This window comes from Aegilops tauschii, chromosome 2 (assembly GCF_002575655.3).
Source record: "Aegilops tauschii subsp. strangulata cultivar AL8/78 chromosome 2, Aet v6.0, whole genome shotgun sequence".
NCBI classification, from domain to species: Eukaryota; Viridiplantae; Streptophyta; class Magnoliopsida; order Poales; family Poaceae; genus Aegilops; species Aegilops tauschii.
Genome location: NC_053036.3, coordinates 201,359,334 through 201,383,520, shown reverse-complemented (window position 1 = coordinate 201,383,520; position 24,187 = coordinate 201,359,334). Strand labels below are relative to the sequence as shown.

At 45.4% G+C, this 24,187-nt stretch overlaps 1 protein-coding gene across 1 annotated transcript; it reads left to right on the top strand.

Annotated features, from left to right (window-relative positions):
• The first annotated feature begins 14,802 nt into the window (after positions 1-14,802).
• Positions 14,803-15,513, top strand: LOC109742376 (uncharacterized). Its single transcript, XM_020301464.4, has one exon. It carries the CDS (start codon positions 14,908-14,910, stop codon positions 15,208-15,210), a length of 303 nt encoding a protein of 100 aa, XP_020157053.1. The 5' UTR covers positions 14,803-14,907; the 3' UTR covers positions 15,211-15,513.
• Positions 15,514-24,187: the final 8,674 nt, after the last annotated feature.

The following is a 24,187-nucleotide window of genomic DNA, read 5'->3' as shown; positions in this document are numbered from 1 at the left end:
TGTGGCAAACAATAAATGAAGAAAGAGAGAAAAGTGGTAACATAGCTAGTTAGACTACCCACAATGGGTAGTAACATAGAATAGTAACATGCCCATGTTACTACTCTATGTTACTACCTCTATAATGGGGAGTAACATATGTGTGGTAACATGCAACACTTCATTTATTAGGCTATAGAGTCATCTTGCCTTGATATGTGTGATGTTACTCATACTAGTATTACTAGCTATGTTACTACATGCCTCTCTTTTGTAACATCCCAAATTTTCAATTTGGAATGTTTTACAATTATTAGCTAAGCATCTATGCATTTTGATTGAAATTGAGTGGCATTTGAAAATTTCAGAGGCAGTTGAGTTTGTGTTGTGAATTGAACTTGATTTGGCATTGAAATTTATTTCAAATATCCCTGACAAATACTTGATCAAAAGTATGAGAGGAGCTAACATGACACTCCAAAAATGTCAGAATAAATGTATTGCCAAAAAGTTTGAATTCAAATTTGAATTTTATTTGGGATTTCCAGAAATTGTTTTTTTAGTTTGAGTTTTACCTCTGGAAAAATCTCCACGTTGTAGGATTAATTCCCCTGAGAATTTTGATATATATATGTCCTATATAAAAATAATATATATTTTTTATATATTTTTCCTTCCCTCTATTTCAAAAAAAAGGGGGAAAGCCTCAGGCGCCAGCCAGGCCAACCGGCCCAGCCAGCGCCGAGCGCAGCCCACCAGCGGGCTAGGCGCAGCCCACCGACGCCGAGCCGGCCTAACCCAGCACTGACGCCCGAATCCCCTCCGCCTCGGTCGTCCGCTCGCCCCTCCCATCTTTCTCTCGCTGACGCCCCGGGCCCGCCCTCTCTCTTTCCCCCTCGCCCACGCTATGCCGCTCCGGAGCACGCCCGAGCGCCGCCGCGGTTCTGATCTTCCCGCGATCGCGCTCCGAAGCCGCCCCCTCCCCCAAGTTGATGTCATATAAATACCTATGCCTCTCCTCCCTCGAACCCCCTAAAACCCTACGCCCAAAACCCAACAGAGCCGTCGCCCTCTCCGTTCGCATCTCGCCGCCGCCGCCTCGGTTCACCGCCACTTTCGCCGCCGGTGAGCACCCCCTGCCCTTCCCTACCACTCCACCGAAACCACCGCTTCCACGCGCACCCCCCTGACACCATCTACCTGCCCAGGAGCCCCCGACGCCATCGTCCCGAGCTCGTCCGCCGCCCGCCGGAGCAGGAGCTCACCCGAGCTCGCCCCGATCGACTCCGACGTCCCCGAGCTCCACCAAGGCTGCCCCCGACCTCCCCTTGTGCCGCCTCACCCGCCTGACGTCTCCGCCGCCGCCAAGGACCACCGAAGCAGCCGCGCCGCCAACGCCCGAGTCGCCGTTGCCGCCGACCACCGCGGTAAGCCACCGGAGCCCCTCCGCCCTTAGATCAGAAACCTACGCTGTAGATTATATCTACGATGGGGTACGTTTTTATTTAAAAGGCCCGTTTAGTTACGGTTTTTTTGGGTTTAGTTACCGGTTCAGATTAGATCAAACCGGTCGGTTTTCTGTTTAGCCGCGGGCACCTCTAGGTTATATTACGCCTGAGCGTTAGATAGCTCAGCAGCGCTAGTTGTTTTTTTCAGTTTCAGTTTTAGCAGAATAGTTCTGTTTTTGTTTTTGCTATTTCTTTTAGTTGGTTCATTATTTTTAGTTGATTCTTTTTTTGTGAGTTTGAAAATTTGTTGTAGTTTCTGTAGAAAATATGTTCAGCCATGTTTAAATTATTAGAAATAGCTTTATATTAGATTTAGACAGATTAGTTTTTCTGCTACAAATTGAGCTAGGATTATTATTTTTTAGTGATTCTTTTTGCTACTGCTTAGTTTTGACCATGCCTAGCAGTAGGAACTTGTTTGGGTATTTCAGATTTAATAAACAATTAGTTTTATGTCGAAATCAAGTTTTTCTTGTTTATTTAGCTAGCTGCTGTTTTCCTACTGTTCTAGTTAGTAAATTATTTTATTTTTATTATTTTATAGTTTATTTTAGATTAGTTTCTGTAGCTACAGAGGATGAACTTTTATTTACAGTAGAATAAAACTTTTATTTTATTTTCTTTGCTAGGATTGTTTTAGGCATAACAGGAGTTCTATAATAGCTTTTGATGTGATTCTTTTTGCTCCTAGTTTGTATGATGTTTTTCCTTCTGTTAGTTAGCAAAACCAATGCTTAGGTTCTGTTAAGAAAAGTTTTAGTTGTGTAAAACTATTTCTTAGTTGTTGCTTGATATGATGAAAACCTTGATTTGCTTTCTCCGAGTTTTTCTTTGATTTTGGTTTGAGTACGTGGGTGTTTTACTTCAACTTGCTGTTATGTTATATTGTGCTATACTTATTTGTGCTATTGTTTGACTCGGTAGAATTTCCGGAGTGCGAAGCCTCCTATTACGAGTCGCTAGCTTTCGAAGACCGTCAGCCAAGCAAGTCATTTGATCATGTTTTTACAATACTTATGATTTTATTGCATTAGAGTTATACCTCCCCACCGTGCATGCAGTAGGAGAATTTTGTTAAGTTATGTTCTTGAGTAGTATCATGAGGTAGGATGAACCCTTCTCCCTTGTTACCAATGCCCGGGACGATGTAGTTTATTTTGCTATGCTCGTAGACGGGGTTGGTTGAGTGATTCATAAGGGAGATGCGAGAGTCAAGATGATGAAAACCCCATGACATCAAGCTCAAGATGGACTTCAAAGTTCACTACTGGGTGGAGGACGGTTGACGGGCACCCTGGAGAAACCAGCGGATGGCCGGGATGCATGGAGAAGCGCCATGACATCTTGTGGAAAGCTTCACCCAGCCACGAAGAGACGGATGGATACCCCATTGACCGGAAGCTTACCTGTGCAGCCGCAAGCCATTATGGGCTCTGGCTTGGTCGACCCTAGGCGTGACTCTGGACGGACGGTGCTACGAGATGTAGAAGAACGGTAGGATTGGATGGGCACCGGCAGTGGCCCAGAGGAACTCTTCGGAAGACCCTGTTTCGTTCGTCCCGTCTTCAAACACCAGGCAGTGCGAAGACTTAAAGGAGGGAACGATCCTTGCGGGTAAAGTGCACAAACCTCTGCAGAGTAACAACCTAATCGATTAGTCGTGTCCCCGGTTACGGACAAATGAGCTTCTGGAATTGGAGTATTTCGGATATCTCAACACTGAACTTAATAAATTAATTGAGGGGGTTATTTAATAATTGGGAACGAGACATTGGTTGGCGGAACCATCTCAATAACTACCAACAAGTTTGTAGTAATTGCAAACAAGTCCTTGTTGTAGGAAAAAACCGGCTTTTTCGCAAAACAATGAAACTTAGAGCCCCACAGCCAAATTGCATATAGTATTAGAAATTTTATTGTTGTTCTCTCTTCATGACTTGCCGGCATATTCAAAATGCTGACCTACACGGCTGCAACATCTTATGTTGTAGAGGAGTTTTCCGATCAGGAGTGAGGCTTCGATCCACGCTTGGCGATTGCCCTATGGAGTCGGATGGACTCGCTATTCGTCTACGCTTTCGCAGCTTTATTTAGTTTATTTCTCATGAGTTGGCCTTCGGCCAAATTTATTATGATGTAATAAAGACTCGATATGAGAATCGTGTAATAAATTAAGGTGTGATTGAACTTTGAATCTTTGCATCAATGTACTGTGTGTGCCAGCATGATCTTGGGATGGTACAGCTACACAGAGACTTGACCGATTTCTGGTCAGGTCGTTACAGAGATGGTATTCAGAGCACACGCTGACCGTAGGACGTAACCCCTAGGATCGGAAAGCCATAGGAAGAGACTATTTTATTTTATGTCCTTATCATTCCGTAATTCTCCCCTGTTCATTTCTGACTTCTCTCCGATTTTCAACATTCTAGATGGCCGCCGAGTTCACCCCAGTTCTGCTACCGGAGTTTTGCCAGCCAGATGAGACGATGCTTCTCGGCAAGAAGCTAGTTCAGATCGTGAAGAAGCTGAAGATTGCCTTGCCTTCAATCACCGGGAAGCCTATCAATGCACTTCCGACGGATACCCGCTACAGGATTATGGTGCACATTCCAGGGAGGACCTTCGGAGGACATTCAGAGCCCATTGACTTTGAGTTTACCGATTTCACTTGGATTCTCGGAAGAGACATGGCGATTTATCGTGCACTTGGACATCTCCGAGAAGAGTACAGGGCCGAGCTCGACCCATCAGACCTCGCCATGATTTCTCGCAGAGCTAGGAATGGAGATATCATTCGTACCGTAGAGGACGACTCCATTCTTTCATATGTCCAAGACTTGGAGAGTCTCATCAGGAACCGGAAAATCCAGACGCGCCGAAACTCGAAGGTACACAGGAGGTTGTTGTTCCGTGAACTGGAACTGGAGGAGAAAGCACGCGCGGACTTCCTTGAACATGAAGAAGAAGTCAAGGATTTTATGGAGAGAATCGAGGTCCGGGATAAATATATTGCCACACTGGAGGAGAAGATAGACCTGGGAGAAGACCTTTTTCCGAGTGGGGATGATGGACCTCTCGTGAGCAATGACCAGGATTATGAAGAGAGCTCCACCGAAGGAAGCCGCAAGAGGAGACGCCGCACCAGAGGACGCCGCACCAGAGGACGCAAGAATAATTGATGAAGACATTTAGTCGACCGCCATGTTATTTTTTTTCGTCGATCAGTTAGGCCGTTATTTTCGATTAGTCGTGAGATTTTTGTAATCCCAGATTGAACCTTGTTTGAGATGAATGAATAAATGATTGGTGTGATTATGATTGTGCATTCATATGGGTAGTGCTATTTTCTCATTAGACCCTTGTTCTATTCTAATTTCTCATCCACTCCAAAACACCAGATGCCTCCGAGACGTGACCCCGGTTTCAACTTTCCGCCGGAGCTCACCCAGCTGATCCAGCAGCAGAATGCCCTGATGCAGATGCTCATCCAGAACCAGAACAACAACAACAACAACAACAACAACAACAACAACAATCCACCGCCACCACCCCCTGTTGACAACTTGACACGCTTCCTAAGGCTGAATCCGCCAGTGTTCTCTAGCAGCACTGAGCCGATTGTGGCCAATGATTGGCTCCGCAAGGTCGGAAGGGAGTTAGCCACTGCTGGATGCACAGATGCAGAGAAGGTGCGCTTTGCCGCACATCAGCTTGATGGACCCGCAGCTTCTTGGTGGGAGAACTACACCGCCACTTATCCGGCCGCCACCGTGACATGGGCTGAGTTCCAGCAGGCCTTCCGCACCGCTCATGTCTCAGCTGGAGCCATGAGTCTGAAGAAGCGTGAGTTCTGCAACTTACGCCAGGGGAACCGTACTGTGGGGCAGTACGTGGATGGGTTCAGCAAATTATCTCGCTATGCCCCAGATGATGTGGTCACAGATGCCGCAAAGCAAGAGAAGTTTCTCGAGGGACTCAATGATGAGCTAGGAATGCAGCTAATGGTGGCTACCTTCAACAACTACCAGGAGTTGGTAGACAAGGCCACCATACTTGAAGGCAAGCAGCAGCAGATTGATAGCTGCAAGCGGAAATATGGCCAGGGAAAGTACAACTCCGGAGCTCAGCAGAAGCCCCACTATACCCCATACTCAGGAGGACATACCCATCACACCCATGGAGGACATAATCATGGAGGACATAACCATGGAGGGAATGGGAACAATCGCAACCACGACAACAACTCCAAGTCAGGCAATGGAGGCAATGGCAACCAGCACCGTCCTGCTCCGGCTCAGAAGGATCTAAGTCATATCACCTGTTTCAAGTGCCAGAAGACAGGACACTATGCCACCGATTGTCCGGAGGCCAAGCAGAGGAATGGAAATGGCCACGGCAATGGAAGCTCAGCAAAGAAGCCCAACCCTTTTTCTCGTGCTCAGGTGAATCACGTTGACGTGGAGGACGTCTATGATCAGCTAGACACTGTGGTTGGTAAGTTTTTATTAAATTCACATCCAGTATTGGTACTCTTTGATTCCAATGCAACGCATTCATTCATATCAAGGGTAGTTGTGGAAAAGTACAGGTTGCCCACTAGAACCCTTAGAACCCCGCTTCAGGTCACTTCCCCAGGAGGAGAGATGACGGCAGGCTTAGGCTGTCATTCGACCCTCAGCATCGGAAACCATGATTTTCCCGCAGACCTCATAGTATTGGAATCCCAGAGTTTGGATGTAATTCTAGGCATGGATTGGTTGACCAAGTTTGAAGGAAACATCGACTGTGCTCGCAAGACGATTTTGCTCACCACCCCGGAGCAGAAAAGGATCAAGTATGTATCCAGACGCACACCGACGAAAAATCGGGTGAATTCCCTCACGGGTGTTGTTCAGGAGGAAGTGCCCGTAGTGCAAGATTTTCCCGATGTGTTTCCAGAGGAATTACCAGGAATGCCACCGGACAGAGACATTGAGTTTTTGATTGAGTTATTGCCCGGCACAGCCCCAATATCCAAGAGACCCTATCGGATGCCCCCGAATGATTTGGAAGAGATCAAGAAGCAAATTAAGGAGCTATTGGAGAAAGGATATATTCGCCCAAGCTCATCACCTTGGGGAGCCCCAGTTCTTTTGGTAGAGAAGAAGGATGGAACCCTGAGAATGGTTGTGGATTATCGTTCATTGAACGATGTGACCATCAAGAACAAGTACCCTCTGCCGATGATTAATGATTTATTTGATCAACTAGTTGGAGCCAAGGTATTCTCCAAGATCGATCTTCGATCAGGGTATCATCAGTTGAAGATTCGTGAACAGGATATACCCAAAACAGCTTTCACCACCAGGTATGGTTTATATGAGTATACCGTCATGTCATTCGGATTAACTAATGCCCCTGCGTATTTCATGAGCATGATGAACAAGGTATTTATGGAATATCTGGACAAGTTTGTCGTGGTGTTCATCGATGACATATTGGTTTTCTCCAAGAGCGAGGAAGAGCATAAGGAACATCTGCGTCTAGTTCTGGAGAAACTCCAGGAACATCAGTTATATGCCAAGTTCAACAAATGTGAATTTTGGCTGAAGGAAGTCGGATTCCTCGGACATGTTATTTCAGGAGAAGGAATAGCAGTCGACCCCACCAAGGTCGAATCGGTCACCAACTGGCAGTCCCCCACCTCAGTCAAGGAGATCCGCAGTTTTCTCGGACTCGCAGGATATTATCGGAGGTTTATTGAGAATTTCTCCAAGATTGCCAAGCCCATGACTGAGCTGTTGAAGAAGGAAGCCAAGTACATTTGGACCGAGGATTGTGAAGCCAGTTTTCAGGAGCTGAAGAAACGTTTGGTTACCGCCCCGGTGCTAATTTTGCCGGACATACACAAGGATTACCAGGTATATTGTGACGCTTCTCGTCAAGGACTCGGAGGAGTGCTCATGCAGGAAGGAAAAGTTGTAGCTTATACCTCCAGACAGCTACGACCTCACGAGATGAATTATGCCACACACGATTTGGAGTTAGCAGCCGTAGTGCACGCACTCAAGACCTGGAGACATTTCCTTGTCGGAAACAGTTGTGATGTTTACACAGATCATAAGAGCCTGAAGTATATTTTCACGCAGAAGGAATGAAACTCAGGCAGAGGAGATGGCTTGAATTGATCAAGGACTATGACATGAGATTGCATTATCACCCAGGGAAGGAAAATGTTGTAGCAGATGCCTTGAGCCGTAAAAGTTATGTGAACACCCTCATAGCTGGAGGATTACCTCAGGAATTAGCCGGCGATGTCAGAGAGCTCCGACTGGAGATAGTACCGAGAGGATTTGTCGCCACCTTGGATATACAGTCCACTCTGACCGAAAGAATCCGTGAAGCCCACAAGACAGACAAGGGAATTGCAGAGATAAAGGAAAAGATGTGTAACGGAAAGGCGAAAGGTTTTCGTGAAGATGAGCACGGAACTTTATGGTTTGAGGATCGCATCTATGTGCCTAATGACCCAGAGGTCAGGAAGTTAATTCTTCAGGAGGCCCATGATTCACCGTACTCGATTCACCCAGGCAACACCAAGATGTATCTGGATTTGAAGGAAAGTTTCTGGAGGACAGGTATGAAGAAGGATATTGCCGAGTACGTAGCAATATGCGATGTTTGTCAGCGAGTAAAGGCGGAACATCAGAAGCCGGCAGGGTTACTTCAACCTTTGCCGATACCCGAGTGGAAATGGGAAAAACTTGGAATGGATTTTATCACAGGATTACCGAGGACCCGTTCAGGTTATGATTCTATCTGGGTAGTGGTTGATCGCTTCACCAAGGTAGCTCATTTCATTCCCGTGAAGACCACATATACCAGCGCTAACTTAGCCAAGATATACATGACCAGGATCGTATGTCTGCATGGAGTTCCGAGGAGTATCGTGTCAGATAGAGGAACACAATTTACCTCAAAGTTTTGGAATCAGTTGCATGAAACTTTGGGTACGAGGCTGGAGTTCAGTACAGCTTTTCATCCGCAGACAGATGGACAGACCGAGAGAGTCAACCAGATTTTGGAGGACATATTGAGAGCCTGTGCGCTAGACTATGGGTCTAGCTGGGATGACAACTTGCCATATGCAGAGTTCTCGTACAACAACAGCTATCAGACCAGTCTGAAGATGGCCCCTTTCGAAGCTCTATACGGAAGGAGGTGTAGAACACCATTGCTGTGGGATGGTGTTGGAGACCGAATTTTTTTTGGTCCCGATCTTATCAGAGACTCCGAAGAGAAGGTCAAGGTGATTCGAGATAGACTCGAGATAGCACAGTCGAGACAGAAGAGTTATGCCGACAGTAAACGCAAGGAGATAACGTATGAAGTTGGAGACCGAGCATATCTCCGTGTGTCCCCACTTCGTGGAATCAAGAGGTTTGGTGTTAAAGGAAAGTTGGCACCCAGGTTCATTGGCCCCTACAAAATCCTCGAACGTCGTGGAGAAGTCGCTTACAAGCTGGAATTGCCGGAAGGATTGTCCGGAGTTCACGATGTCTTCCATGTTTCTCAGCTGAAGAAATGCCATGCTGAGATGGCCGAAATTCCGTTGAGAGACACAGTGCCCCTAGAGGCCATACAGCTCGACAGTGATCTGACTTATGAGGAGAAACCCGTCCCAATTCTCGAGACTGCAAACAGAGTTACTCGCAGCAAGATCATCAAGTTTTGCAAGGTTCTGTGGAGTCATCATTCCGAGGAGGAAGCCACCTGGGAGCGAGAAGAAGACCTCCGCCGAGACCACGCGCACCTATTTGCTAGCCAACCCGAATCTCGAGGGCGAGATTCATCTTAAGGTGGGTAGGTTTGTAACATCCCAAATTTTCAATTTGGAATGTTTTACAATTATTAGCTAAGCATCTATGCATTTTGATTGAAATTGAGTGGCATTTGAAAATTTCAGAGGGAGTTGAGTTTGTGTTGTGAATTGAACTTGATTTGGCATTGAAATTCATTTCAAATATCCCTGACAAATACTTGATCAAAAGTATGAGAGGAGCTAACATGACACTCTAAAAATGTCAAAATAAATGTATTGCCAAAAAGTTAGAATTCAAATTTGAATTTTATTTGGGATTTCCAGAAATTGTTTTTTTTAGTTTGAGTTTTACCTCTAGAAAAATGTCCACGTTGTAGGATTAATTCCCCTGAGAATTTTGATATATATATGTCCTATATAAAAATAATATATATATTTTTATATATTTTTCCTTCCCTCTATTTCAAAAAAAGGGGAAAGCCTCAGGCGCCAGCCAGCCAACCGGCCCAGCCAGCGCCGAGCGCAGCCCACCAGCGGGCCAGGCGCAGCCCACCGACGCCGAGCCGGCCTGCCCCAGCGCCGACGCCCGAATCCCCTCCGCCTCGGTCGTCCGCTCGCCCCTCCCCTCTTTCTCTCGCTGACACCCCGGGCCCGCCCTCTCTCTTTCCCCCTCGCCCACGCTATGCCGCTCCGGAGCACGCCCGAGCGCCGCCGCGGTTCCGATCTTCCCGCGATCGCGCTCCGAAGCCGCCCCCTCCCGCAAGTTGATGTCCTATAAATACCTATGCCTCTCCTCCCTCGAACCCCCTAAAACCCTACGCCCGAAACCCAACAGAGCCATCGCCCTCTCCGTTCGCATCTCGCCGCCGCCGCCTCGGTTCACCGCCGGTGAGCACCCCCTGCCCTTCCCTACCACTCCACCGGAACCGCCGCTTCCACGCGCACCCCCCTGACACCATCTACCTGCCCAGGAGCCCCCGACGCCATCGTCCCGAGCTCGTCCGCCGCCCGCCGGAGCAGGAGCTCACCCGAGCTCGCCCTGATCGACTCCGACGTCCCCGAGCTCCACCAAGGCCGCCCCCGACCTCCCCTCGAGCCGCCGCACCCGCCTGACGTCTCCGCCGTCGCCCAGGACCACCGGAGCAGCCGCGCCGCCAACGCCCGAGTCGCCGTTGCCGCCGACCACCGCGGTAAGCCACCGGAGCCCCTCCGCTGTTAGATCAGAAACCTACGCTGTAGATTAGATCTACGAAGGGGTACGTTTTTATTTAAAAGGCCGGTTTAGTTACGGTTTTTTTTGGGTTTAGTTACCGGTTCAGATTAGATCAAACCGGTCGGTTTTCTGTTTAGCCGCGGGCACCTCTAGGTTATATTACGCCTGAGCGTTAGATAGCCCAGCAGCGCTAGTTGTTTTTTTTCAGTTTCTGTTTTAGCAGAATAGTTCTGTTTTTGTTTTTGCTATTTCTTTTAGTTGGTTCATTATTTTTAGTTGATTCTTTTTTTGTGAGTTTGAAAATTTGTTGTAGTTTCTGTAGAAAATATGTTCAGCCATGTTTAAATTATTAGAAATAGTTTTATATTAGATTTAGACAGGTTAGTTTTTCTGCCACAAATTGAGCTAGGATTTTTTTTTAGTGATTCTTTTTGCTACTGCTTAGTTTTGACCATGCCTAGCAGTAGGAACTTGTTTGGGTATTTCAGATTTAATAAACAATTAGTTTTATGTCAAAATCAAGTTTTTCTTGTTTATTTAGCTAGCTGCTGTTTTCCTACTGTTCTAGTTAGTAAATTATTTTATTTTTATTATTTTATAGTTTATTTTAGATTAGTTTCTGTAGCTACAGAGGATGAACTTTTATTTACAGTAGAATAAAACTTTTATTTTATTTTCTTTGATAGGATTGTTTTAGGCATAATAGGACTTCTATAATAGCTTTTGATGTGATTCTTTTTGCTCCGAGTTTGTATGATGTTTTTCCTTCTGTTAGTTAGCAAAACCAATGCTTAGGTTCTGTTAAGAAAAGTTTTAGTTGTGTAAAACTATTTCTTAGTTGTTGCTTGATATGATGAAAACCTTGATTTGCTTTCTCCGAGTTTTTCTTTGATTTTGGTTTGAGTACGTGGGTGTTTTACTTCAACTTACTGTTATGTTATATTGTGCTATACTTATTTGTGCTATTGTTTGACTCGGTAGAGTTTCCGGAGTGCGAAGCCTGCTATTACGAGTCGCTAGCTTTCGAAGACTGTCAGCCAGGCAAGTCATTTGATCATGTTTTTACAATACCTATGATTTTATTGCATTAGAGTTATACCTCCCCACCATGCATGCAGTAGGAGAATTTTGTTAAGTGATGTTCTTGAGTAGTATCATGAGGTAGGATGAACCCTTCTCCCTTGTTACCACTGCCCGGGACGATGTAGTTTATTTTGCTATGCTCGTAGACGGGGTTGGTTGAGTGATTCATAAGGGAGATGCGAGAGTCAAGATGATGAAAACCCCATGACATCAAGCTCAAGATGGACTTCAAAATTCACTACTGGGTGGAGGACGGTTGACGGGCACCCTGGAGAAACCAGCGGATGGCCGGGATGCATGGAGAAGCGCCATGACATCTTGCGGAAAGCTTCACCCAGCCACGAAGAGACGGATGGATACCCCATTGACCGGAAGCTTACCTGTGCAGCCGCAAGCCATTATGGGCTCTGGCTTGGTCGACCCTAGGCGTGACTCTGGACGGACGGTGCTACGAGATGTAGAAGAACGGTAGGATTGGATGGGCACCGGCAGTGGCCCAGAGGAACTCTTCGGAAGACCCTGTTTCGTTCGTCCCGTCTTCAAACACCAGGCAGTGCGAAGACTTAAAGGAGGGAACGATTCTTGCGGGTAAAGTGCACAAACCTCTGCAGAGTAACAACCTAATCGATTAGCCGTGTCCCCGGTTACGGACAAATGAGCTTCTGGAATTGGAGTATTTCGGATATCTCAACACTGAACTTAATAAATTAATTGAGGGGGTTATTTAATAATTGGGAACAAGACATTGGTTGGCGGAACCATCTCAATAACTACCAACAATTTTGTAGTAATTGCAAACAAGTCCTTGTTGTAGGAAAAAACCGGCTTTTTCGCAAAACAATGAAACTTAGAGCCCCACAGCCAAATTGCATATAGTATTAGAAATTTTATTGTTGTTCTCTCTTCATGACTTGCCGGCATATTCAAAATGCTGAACTACACGGCTACAACGTCTTATGTTGCAGAGGAGTTTTCCGATCAGGAGTGAGGCTTCGATCCACGCTTGGCGATTGCCCTATGGAGTCGGATGGACTCGCTATTCTTCTACGCTTCCGCAACTTTATTTAGTTTATTTCTCATGAGTTGGCCTTCGGCCGAATTTATTATGATGTAATAAAGACTCGATATGAGAATCGTGTAATAAATTCAGGTGTGACTGAACTTTGAATCTTTGCATCAATGTACTGTGTGTGCCAGCATGATCTTGGGATGGTACAGCTACACAGAGACTTGACCGATTTCTGGTCAGGTCGTTACAGCTTCTTCATTTATTGCTTGCCACATAATCTATTTTATCTAGATATGTGTGATGTTACTACCTATGCTACTCCCACTATGGGTAGTCTTACTAGTAGTATGAGTAACATCACACATATCAAGGCAAGATGAGTCTATAGCCTAATAAATGAAGTGTTACCACACATATGTTACTCCTCACTATAGAGGTAGTAACATGGACTAGTAACATATGCATGTTACTAGTCTTTGGTACTACCCATTGTGGCTAGTCTAAGACTTGCCATAGTGGAGAGTAGTATACACTAGTAACATACACGCTACCCTAGGCTATATTACTACCTTCATAGTGGGTAGTAACATATGTGTGGTGTCATGCAAAGCTTTATTTATTAGCGTATAGACTCATCTTGTCTTGGGATATGTGATGTTACAGTAACTAGCTAAGTTACTCAATTTACGTCTCTCGGTCTCTCCTTATTAACCCATTGCCACATAGACAATTTTGCTGAGTTGGACCTGATGTTACTCTTTAAGTTACTCCCACTACGGCCGGTCTAAGATGACTTGGACCTCCTCCAATGCACTTGTGCTAAGATGAGGTGCTAAGCACACTAAAGAGCTAAGCAGCTAAAGTCCACAATGCAAAGGTGCTTAACTTGTTGTAGCTAAGCATCCTTTATTTAATGATTTAGCAACTAAAGTTATCCATGCATTGGTGGGCTTTTTTCATTTAAGTGTTTTCCATAGGTTCCTGCGCTTGGCATTGTTTCTTCCAGAGGTCACCACATCCATCTCTCTCCTCTTAATTACCTTGCCACATCATTTTTTTTGCCTACATGACAGTCTTAGTACCTGTACAAGATGGAGCACTGGAAGGGGCCTTAGAGCATCTCCAACAGCCGCCCAACGCGACGCGCACTAAAAACTACTTTGTCGCGCGCCCATCGCTTGGTTTGGCGCGGCGGGCAGCGCTGGCTCCAACAGCCGCGCTAAAATGCAGCGCGCGCGGAAAAATGCAGCACGCGCGACTCCCGGCGCATGCCATATGTTGCATTTTTGGCACAAAATGTATTTCAAACATTCAAGATGCAATGAACATGGCATAAACTTTCACACAAACAAGTTGATGAATAAAAGTTCATGACCACAAGTTCAAATTCATGTCCACAAGTTCATCCAACCAAGTTCAAAATGCAAACCAAGTTCATGACACAAACGAAAGACACATCCAGCCTCGTCCTCGTCTTCGTCCTCATCTTCCTCCGATTCATCCGACTCCTCCGAAGACGATTTTCCCTCCTCCTCCTCATCATTGTCGCGCACCGCATCACGTGAAGCTCGGACGGTGTTGGCAAGATCTTCAACGGCATCATCATGGGAAGGGGGTGTGAGGCACACCGGAAGACATTCCGCCCATGACGGCCGGAGGTGCACCCATGCCTCCCATGAGAGACGCAAAACTCATGTCTCCCATGCCGGTGTTGGAGGGGTTGCGGCTGTAGGATGGGGTGAGGGGGGTGCCGGCGCGTGCGTCCATCGGGTCCAGTTCGCCGGCGCCGGCGCGCGCGGGGCGAAGGTGGCGCGGAGGAGAGAGTGTGACGCGAGCGCTCGTGTGTGCCGCGCGCGGAAGCGGGCGCCCCAAATACACAGCGTGTGTTGGCGATTTGGACCGCGCGCCCAACTCAATATCGCGCGCACGGTTATTGCGTGCCCGCTGGAGCCACTCTATCGATTGCGCGCGCGCTAAAATGGACAAATTTGCGGCGCGGCGCTTGTTTAGCGCGGCTGTTAGAGATGCTCTTATACACCTAGATGGAGGAAGTAAATAAATAGTCATAAACATTTACACGGCCTGCCCAACTTATTAGTGATCTCATCAATAATGCCATTGAAAACATAGAGCCAGATGTAGAACCGGCCTGCCCGCCTGAGGCTCGCTGCCGTCGCCTGCCTATATAACACAAGACAGGCGCACACGTCCCTTGCCAGCTTCCAGATACCAACACAGAAGAAGCTCATACACAAAATCCTCTCTTCTTCTTCCTCGTTGGCTCGTCGCTGCAGCGCCATCATTCCCCAAGATGCTGATGCTAAGGGCAGCGCCGATGTCCTACGCGAAGGTGGACAAGGTGGACGCCGAAGAGGCGCGGCACTGGAAGGCGCAGTTCCTGATCCACAAGGCGCTCGAGACGGGGCCGACTAGGCGGCCGCCGGCGGCGGCGGCATTTGCGAGGGCTGGCGGGTGCAGGGTTGTCAGGGCGGTGAGGATCGGCATCCGGCTCAAGAGGCTCAGGATCGCCGTCCGGAGCTTCAGGCTGCGCGTCTGCCGGAGCGTCCTCAAGCACCTCAAGAATCTCCGGAGGCTCGGGTCTCCTCGTTCTTGATCCCCTCGATCTCCTCCTTCTGAAAGAGTTTTTTATGTGTCAGGGAGACTAAGCTGCCTTCTATTTATATCATCGCAATAGCTAACAACAACTTCTGCCCTTGATATGCCGAGAAGATTTGGGCGCGCGCGTGCGTTTGTGGATGCATAGTATAGTACAGTATGTAATCTGTAAATGGAGCAGATCAGCAATGCTTGCTCCTGTTTCAGGCTTCCTTTTTCTCTGGGATCCTATCCTATCTTGTTGGCCACTGACAGCTGATGAAACTCTTCAGTTATGTATATGCAGCATATCCTTGTTGAATTGTTGATTGAGTCATTGAGATGCTAAATCCTTTACTGCTCCGATGAGCTTTGGATCTTATGTTTCGAGAAGTAAGTCGGGAATCCTTTAAAGAAAAATGTTTTGCTTTTGTTCTGCAAGATCTCTAGAGAAAACGGCTACAGCAATCCACGATTAGCTTACCTACTACCTGCTGGGTAGGAGGACATGTGTTTTGCGTCAGCCCGGCTACAGCAAAACGAAAAGAGAGTGACGAAAGGTCATGCATTGTTAATAGTCGATGAGAAAGTAGATTTGGGATCTAATCTAACTCATGCTGCCAGTTTGTCCCTAGTCGAGTATGAAGTTGACCTGCATGTGCAGGAGAGCTTGCATCCCTATTCGCGAAAATTCCTTTACAAAACCGCGATACACTGCTTTACAAACATTAAATTCTGGTTTGGAAAACAACAACTGGAGCTTCGTTTCCTTTCCTTTGCGGTTAGCTGATAACTAGTGAAAAATGAATTGCAAAAAACCAAAGTCGACCAAGATTTTTTTTATCTGTAAATCGACGGGGCAAGCAAAATGGACTAACAAATACTGCATGAAAAACTGTCATCGATACTCGGAAAATGAGCTGAACATACCACGTAAACGGGCGCTTGATTTAGAATCATAAGTCGTAGTTGAATACATTGTTGACATATGGCATCAAGGTGCTAATTTTACTCACAGACATATGGCATCAATGTTGATCAAATGTCAGGTGACATCAGAGGCGTCTTCCAGCACTAAACAAAATTCAGTATCCGCTCAGCAACTGCCACCAAAGGTCAACATTGCTGTCAATGAATAGATTACTTGCATAGAGAAAGGATTTGAAATTGCCTGCCGATGAAAAGAATTTCTTCTATTTCGTTCATTATTGCTATTCTTTAGGTGAGGAAGCGGCAAGGTTTGCACAGGCAAAACAACCCAAATTTGGGCTGCATGATTACGAGGCACAGAGAGATATTGTATTTTGTGTGTCTTTACGTGGATATTGTAAAGTGGAAGCAACGCTACTGTGTCCAGGCTAACTTCTACTGGCCGGAATCCTGCACCAGTGGCCCAGTCTCTATGTTAGTGTTGTCAAGAAAAATACTCCGATAACTTGTGAACCTTATCATGCTCATCATGTTCTGGGGTAGGATTCTGTGTAACCTCCTCGACATTGATAAGTTCTGAATTTTGTGTCTCAAGAAACAAAGTAGGTTTGGTGCCTGAACCGTGCTGTCCTTTTGTCATAGAGGACCTACGCCATCTAATAATCTGAAATGCAAAGTCAAGCACCACGCTCACAGCGTCGAGTACAGATTGAAAACGGAGAGGCGACGTACGTGATCACCATAAACCATTAGGATTAGTGGTTAAGATCCAGTTTTCTAAGTAGAAGAGAACGGAGATTAAAATGCATGCTTAGAGAGGAGGGAAACGGTCGAAAGCTGATGTGAATGTACGCCGAACCGAATGAAAAGCAGACGGAGTTTAACGCTATTGACCAATGGCATCAGGAATCAAATTAAGATGCCAAAGTTCATTCACAAGCGAGTCATTTCCATTCCATGGGGCAGAATGAAAGCTCGATCGAGTTGAGGGCGGAGGCGTACGTCTTCCAGTAATAAACAAGACAAGACGATCACCTAAACAAAAATAGGGAGGTGGCGACTGCTTGTCAAAGTAGCGAGCTTTCTTTAAAGCCGAGGCAAAATTTCGCATGCTACCTGATTGCACGGCTCAGAACTAAACACGGGGAGGAGAATAGGGAAAGATGCTGGATGGCCACCGGAGTTGTAGTACATGATGCATCGGCGGTGGAAATGCACCTAGCTCGGCAGCAGAAGCGTGCTGCAAAGAGTCTGTTTGAAGATCATGGACTAAATCTATATTTATATCTATTATTATTACCCTACTAATAAAAAAATAGGTATTCTTAGGGCCTGTTCGGAGGGACTCCACTCCACAACTCCACTCCCGAAGCTAGTGGAGCAGCAGTTAAAAAATGCGGAGTTGGGAAAGAGCTGCTCCGCAGCTCCTCAGATTTCATGGAGCCAGAAGATTACCGAACGGCTCCTCAGTTTGTTATGCTATTTTACAGAAAACTCTCTCATATTTCTGTTAAATAACTCGCAGTCCACTTTTAAGACAAATTTTCGTTTTCTGGAAATCAACCCACATGCCAGTTTTAAGTCGGATTTTCACTTTTGCAGGAAATCCCCTGATATTTGGGTTAATCAACCCGTAGTACATATCAATTTTTTTTTGAATATTCGTATGTTTTAAATCCTAACGCCAAATTTAACATGTTTTATATGTAGTTTGATTGAAAAAATGTGTAGAATCTGAATATGATGTTATTTTACATGTTAATAATTTTAAGAATGCTATTTAGGGTGCAAACTTAATCAATAGCACATGATCCGTCTTTCTTTCGTACGGGTGCCGAGCATGATCTGTCTTTCTTTCATACCGGTGCTGATCCAGATTGAAAATGAACACCTCTGCAAAACTAGGATGGGGGACGAAAAAATATCTATTAGCACGCATGCACGCCTCGCCAAAACTTCACGAGAAAAAACAGATTTATCATCTTATGCCGAGAGAAACGCCTTAGAATTGACAACATTCAAACATGTTGTGATTGTGCGAGCATTAAGGCCACCGTCGCCGAGGGTAGGAAAAAAGATAAATGGCAACACAAATGGAATACCATGTGTTGAAATAAAGGATGTGAACCAATTGAAGTCTGGAGTAATGGTTATTGGGTTAGCAAAGTGTGGTATTTTTTTTATTCCGTTGCAACACACGCACTCTTTTGCTAGTGTTGTTCTATGTTGCGAAACCAAGCTGCCAAGGGCCGGCTTTATCTGGGTTTTTTTTTTAGAATCACCGGGGGGGGAGCTCCCCCACCTGAATATATTACTCAAAGGACTGCCATGGCAGTAAGTACAGAATTACATAGGCACGGTGCAACGTGCAGAGAGGTAGGAGAGCCACGAGAAGACATCCTCCTTGTCTTGTGTTTCCACAAGACGGTGAGACCAAAGGTCCAAAACAGAAATAAGGTTTCTAAGGGTTATTACAGAGCTTTGATCCACTGTCCTAAACACCATGTCATTACGTGCTGCCCAGATCATCCATAATAAAGCCAAGAGGACCGAGGGCCATGCCGTGGTGGATAGGTGAGGAGGTATAGTGACGTCCCATAGGTCTAAGATGCCGTCGGTTGGAGGCAGGAGTCCAAGTCGTTGCCAAATCCTATTGGCAAGAGGGCATGTGATGAAGAGGTGGCTGGAGTCTTCGGGTAACCTAGCACACCGGGGGCATATATCTGAATCGATTATATGCTTGTGTGCAAGATTGACCCTGGTGTTGAGGCGGTCTTTGAAGAGTAGCCATGTGAAGATTTTAAGCTTTCGAGGAGACTTGGCGCTCCAAATGAGAGGAGCAATGAGATCGTTATCTGGCTGAACCATGAGGGCACCGTATGCATGCTTGGTGGTGAAGCCAATGCCATGCCGTAGGAACCGTTGATCTTCCCCCGCCGAGGGCATGAAATCCTGCAAAATAGCCACAAGCGACACAAGCTCTTGTTCTGCCGTGAGGGAGAGACAATTACGGAGGTTAGCTTGGATACCGAAACGCAAAATGTTAGCCACTTTAACCAGCTGCAAGGTGGAGTGTGAGAATAGGTGGGGGAAGGTGATGGCAAGGGGTTGTGGACCCAGCCAGGTGTCTAGCCAGAAGTAAGTGTGTGAGCCATTGTTTGTTAACACGAACGTGATATTCTGTAGGGTAGGGATTTGCTGAGAAAATATGCGGCACAGAAAAGAGGTTTGAGGGGATGAGGTGACTAGAGCGTTAGGGTGTTGGAGATCAAGCCACTCGAGCCAGGGTGTCCGTGCATTGGAGAGTGCTTTGGCAGCAAATTTCATAAGGAGGCAGTTATTTTGAACTTGCAGGTTTTTGAGCCCTAAACCACCGATTTTTTTTGGTATGTAGACATTTTTCCATGCAATAAGACATTGAGCACCTGAACAATCATCGTCTCCTGCCCAAAAAAACCCCTTCTCAGAGAGTCCAATGTTTTGATTGTTTTCTTGGGGATGCGAAACACAGACATGAAATAGGTGAGGATTGAGTCCAAAACTGCTGGAATGAGGATGAGCCGATCGCCTTTATCGAGAAGTTTGGCACGCCAGCTGATGACCCACAAGTATAGGGGATCTATCATAGTCCTTTCGATAAGTAAGAGTGTCGAACCCAACGAGGAGCAGAAGGAAATGATAAGCGGTTTTCAGCAAGGTATTCTCTGCAAGCACTGAAATTATAGGTAACAGATAGTTTTGTGATAGGATAATTTGTAACGAGCAACAAGTAACAAAAGTAAATAAAGTGCAGCAAGGTGGCCCAATCCTTTTTGTAGCAAAGGACAAGCCTGGACAAACTCTTATATAGAGAAAAGCGCTTCCGAGGACACATGGGAATTATCGTCAAGCTAGTTTTCATCACGTTCATATGATTCGTGTTCGGTACTTTGATAATTTGATATGTGGGTGGACCAGTGCTTGGGTGCTGTTCTTACTTGAACAAGCATCCCACTTATGATTAACCTCTATTGCAAGCATCCGCAACTACAACAAAAGTATTAAGGTAAACCTAACCATAGCATGAAACATATGGATCAAAATCAGCCCCTTACGAAGCAACGCATAAACTAGGGTTTAAGCTTCTGTCACTCTAGCAACCCATCATCTACTTATTACTTCCCAATGCCTTCCTCTAGGCCCAAATAATGGTCAAGTGTCATGTAGTCAACGTTCACATAACACCACTAGAGGATAGACAACATACATCTCATCAAAATATCGAACGAATACCAAATTCACATGACTACTAATAGCAAGACTTCTCCCATGTCCTCAGGAACAAACGTAACTACTCACAAAGCATATTCATGTTCATAATCAGAGGGGTATTAATATGCATATAGGATCTGAACATATGATCTTCCACCAAATAAACCAACTAGCATCAACTACAAGGAGTAATCAACACTACTAGCAACCCACAGGTACCAATCCCGGACTTGGAGACAAGAATTGGATACAAGAGATGAACTAGGGTTTGAGAGGAGATGGTGCTGGTGAAGATGTTGATGGAGATTGCCCTCTCCCGATGAGAGGAGCGTTGGTGATGACGATGGCGATGATTTTCCCCTCCCGGAGGGAAGTGTCCCCGGCAGAACAGCTCTGCCGGAGCCCTGGATTGGTTCCGCCAAGGTTCCGCCTCATGGCGGCGGAGTCTCGTCCCGAAAGGTTGCTTATGATTTTTTTCCTGGACGAAATACTTCATATAGTAGAAGATGGTCACCGGAGAGCCAACAGGGGGCCCACGAGGCAGGGGGCGCGCCCAGGGGGTAGGGCACGCCCCCACCCTCGTGGACAGGTGGTGGCCCCCCTGACGTATTTCTTCCGCTCAGTATTTTTTATTATTTCCAAAAATAACTTTCGTGGAGTTTCAGGACTTTTGGAGTTGTGCAGAATAGGTCTCTAATATTTGCTCCATTTCCAGCCCAGAATTCCAGCTGCCGGCCTTCTCCCTCCTTATGTAAACCTTGTAAAATAAGAGAGAGTAGGCATAAGTATTGTGACATAACGTGTAATAACAGCCCATAATGCAATAAATATCGATATAAAAGCATGATGCAAAATGGACGTATCAACTCCCCCAAGCTTAGACCTCGCTTGTCCTCAAGCGGAAGACGATAACGATAAATATGTCCACATGTTTAGAGGTAGAGGTGTCGATAAAATAAAATACGGACATGAGGGCATCATGATTATTCTCATAACAACAACATATATGGATATTGTCATATGATTTCTTATGCTCAAGTAATAATCTATTCACAATGCAAAGTAGGAATCAGAAACTTTATTGAGAACTAACAAACTATAATCTCAGTCATTGAAGCAATTTCAATTTATCATAACATTAGAAAGAGTCTATGTCAGAGCTTTCTAGCAAGTCCACATACTCAACTATCATTTAGTCTTTCATAATTGCTAACACTCACACAATACTTGTGGTTACGGAGTTTTAACCGGACACAGAGAAAGATAGGGGCTTATAGTTTTGCCTCCCAACCGTTTACCTCAAGGGTAATGTCAACAATAATAGCTCATGCTAACTTACATCCAATTAGATATATATATCAGGATCTTTCCAACATCCTGTGCTTGCCAAAGGATAAAATAAAAAAAGGAAAGGTGAAGATCACCTTGACTCTTGCACAAGGTAGAAGATAATAATAAAAGATAGGCCCTTCGCAGAGGGAAGCAGAGGTTGCCATGCGCTTTCAGGGTTGGATGCACAAAATCTTAATGCGAAAGAACGTCACTTTATATTGCCACTTGTGATATGAACCTTTATTATGCAGTCCGTCGCTTTTATTTCTTCCACATCACAAGATTGTATAAAGCTTATTTCCTCCTCACCAATCAATCATACATATTTAGAGAGCAATTTTTATTGCTTGCACCGATGACAACTTACTTGAAGGATCTTACTCAATCCATAGGTAGATATGGTGGACTCTCATGGCAAAACTGGTTTAAGGGTTTTTGGAAGCACAAGTAGTATCTCTACTTGGTGCAAAGATTTTGGCTAGCATGAGGGGGAAAGGCAAGCTCAACATGTTGGATGATCCATAGCAATATACTTTATCTCAGATATAAGAAAACATAACCCATTACGTTGTCTTCCTTGTCCAACCTCAACTCTTTAGCATGTCATATTTTAATGAGTGCTCCCAATCATAAAAGATGTCCATGATAGTGTATTTATATGTGAAACCTCTCTTTCTTTATTACTTCCTATTAATTGCAACGATGACCAAAGCTATGCTTGTCAACTCTCAACAACTTTTAATCATCATACTCTTTCTATGTGAAGTCCTTACTCTCCATAAGATCAATATGATCTCTTTGTTTCTTTTTATTCTTTTCTCTTTTCTTTTATTCACTCAAGATCATGGCAAAATAATCAAGCCCTTGACTCAACACTAATGTTTATTATATAGCTCACGTACTCGATTACATAGAGAGATCATAAAGCAAAACTCAAAACTAGATCATGCCAAAACTTTATTCTACTAGATCAAGATACTACTAATAGGATCGAACTAAGAAAAACGGTAAAGATAGGAGTGTGATGGTGATACGATACCGGGGCATCTCCACCAAGCTTGGCAGTTGCCAAGGGGAGTGCCCATACCCATGTGATTATGTCTCCTTTGTTGGTGAGGAAGGTGGCGGGGTTGTTGATGATGCGGGCTTGTCGTCCATCTTCCAAGGCATAGGCTCACCATCATAGAAGGATGATCGAGTCTCCGGGATCCTCAAATCTACAGCCAAACTCATCCTTTTGAATCTATATTCATACTCACAGTTTTGGTTTTGCAGGTCATATATTTGGGCTTGAAGGTGCTCGATCTTCTCGTGAAGCTTGAAGATGGTCTCCCCAATGTTGTTGGCATCCAGCTTGTGGTTGTTGGTGAACTCCATGATCATCATGTGGTTGGAGTTGAGTCCACGTTCCACCATCCCCTGGCACTTGAAAACTTGTTGCTCCATTGCTTCGAGCCCTGTCTCCACGCTTCCGGTCCCCTTCGGTCCCTCAACATCGCGGATGTGCAGCAACCCAACACGCATATCAATGGTTTGAGGGTGTCGCAGCACCTCCGCGAGGTAAGGGTTAATGACGTTCTCGAAGAACTTGTCCTTGGGGGCACTTGGAGACGTCATGATAATCTAGATCTGTCAGAACAATAGCTCGAAACAAGAACAGAGGATAATTGCGTGATACAGGAGTCAAAACCTTCGGGGGATTATATAATGAATTTTTACCGACCAAAATATGTATCGTGCAAGAAAACGGAGTTCGGAGAGCACACGAGGTGCCCACGAGGTAGGGGCGCACCTAGGGGGTAGGGCGCGCCCTCCACCCTCGTGGAGCCCTCGTGTCCTTCCCGGACTGCTTCTTATTTTTCTATTTTTCTAAATATTCTAAAACGGAGAAATATTGCCTTTAGAACTGTTTTGGAGTCGGTTTACTTACCGTACCACATACCTATTCCTTTTCGGAGTCTGAAACGTTCCGGAAAGTGTCCCTTATGTATTCCTCCGGGGTTACGGTTTCAATAACATTGGTTTCAACATTTATAGGATTACCTGAGATATAATGTTTGATTCTTTGACCGTTCACCACCTTCGGATTTGTGCCTTCGAAGTTGTTGATTTTTATGGCACCGGAACGATAGACCTCCTCGATAACGTAAGGGCCTTCCCATTTAGAGAGAAGTTTTCCTGCACAAAATCTTAAACGAGAGTTGTATAGCAATACATAATCACCTACACTAAACTCACGCTTTTGTATTCTTTTGTCATGCCATCTTTTAACTTTTTCTTTAAACAACTTGGCATTTTCATAGGCTTGGGTTGTCCATTCATCAAGTGAGCTAATGTCAAATAACCTCTTCTCACCGGAAAGTTTGAAATCATAGTTGAGCTCTTTAATAGCCCAATAAGCCTTATGTTCTAGTTCGAGAGGTAAGTGACATGCTTTTCCATAAACCATTTTATACGGAGACATACCCATAGGATTTTTATAT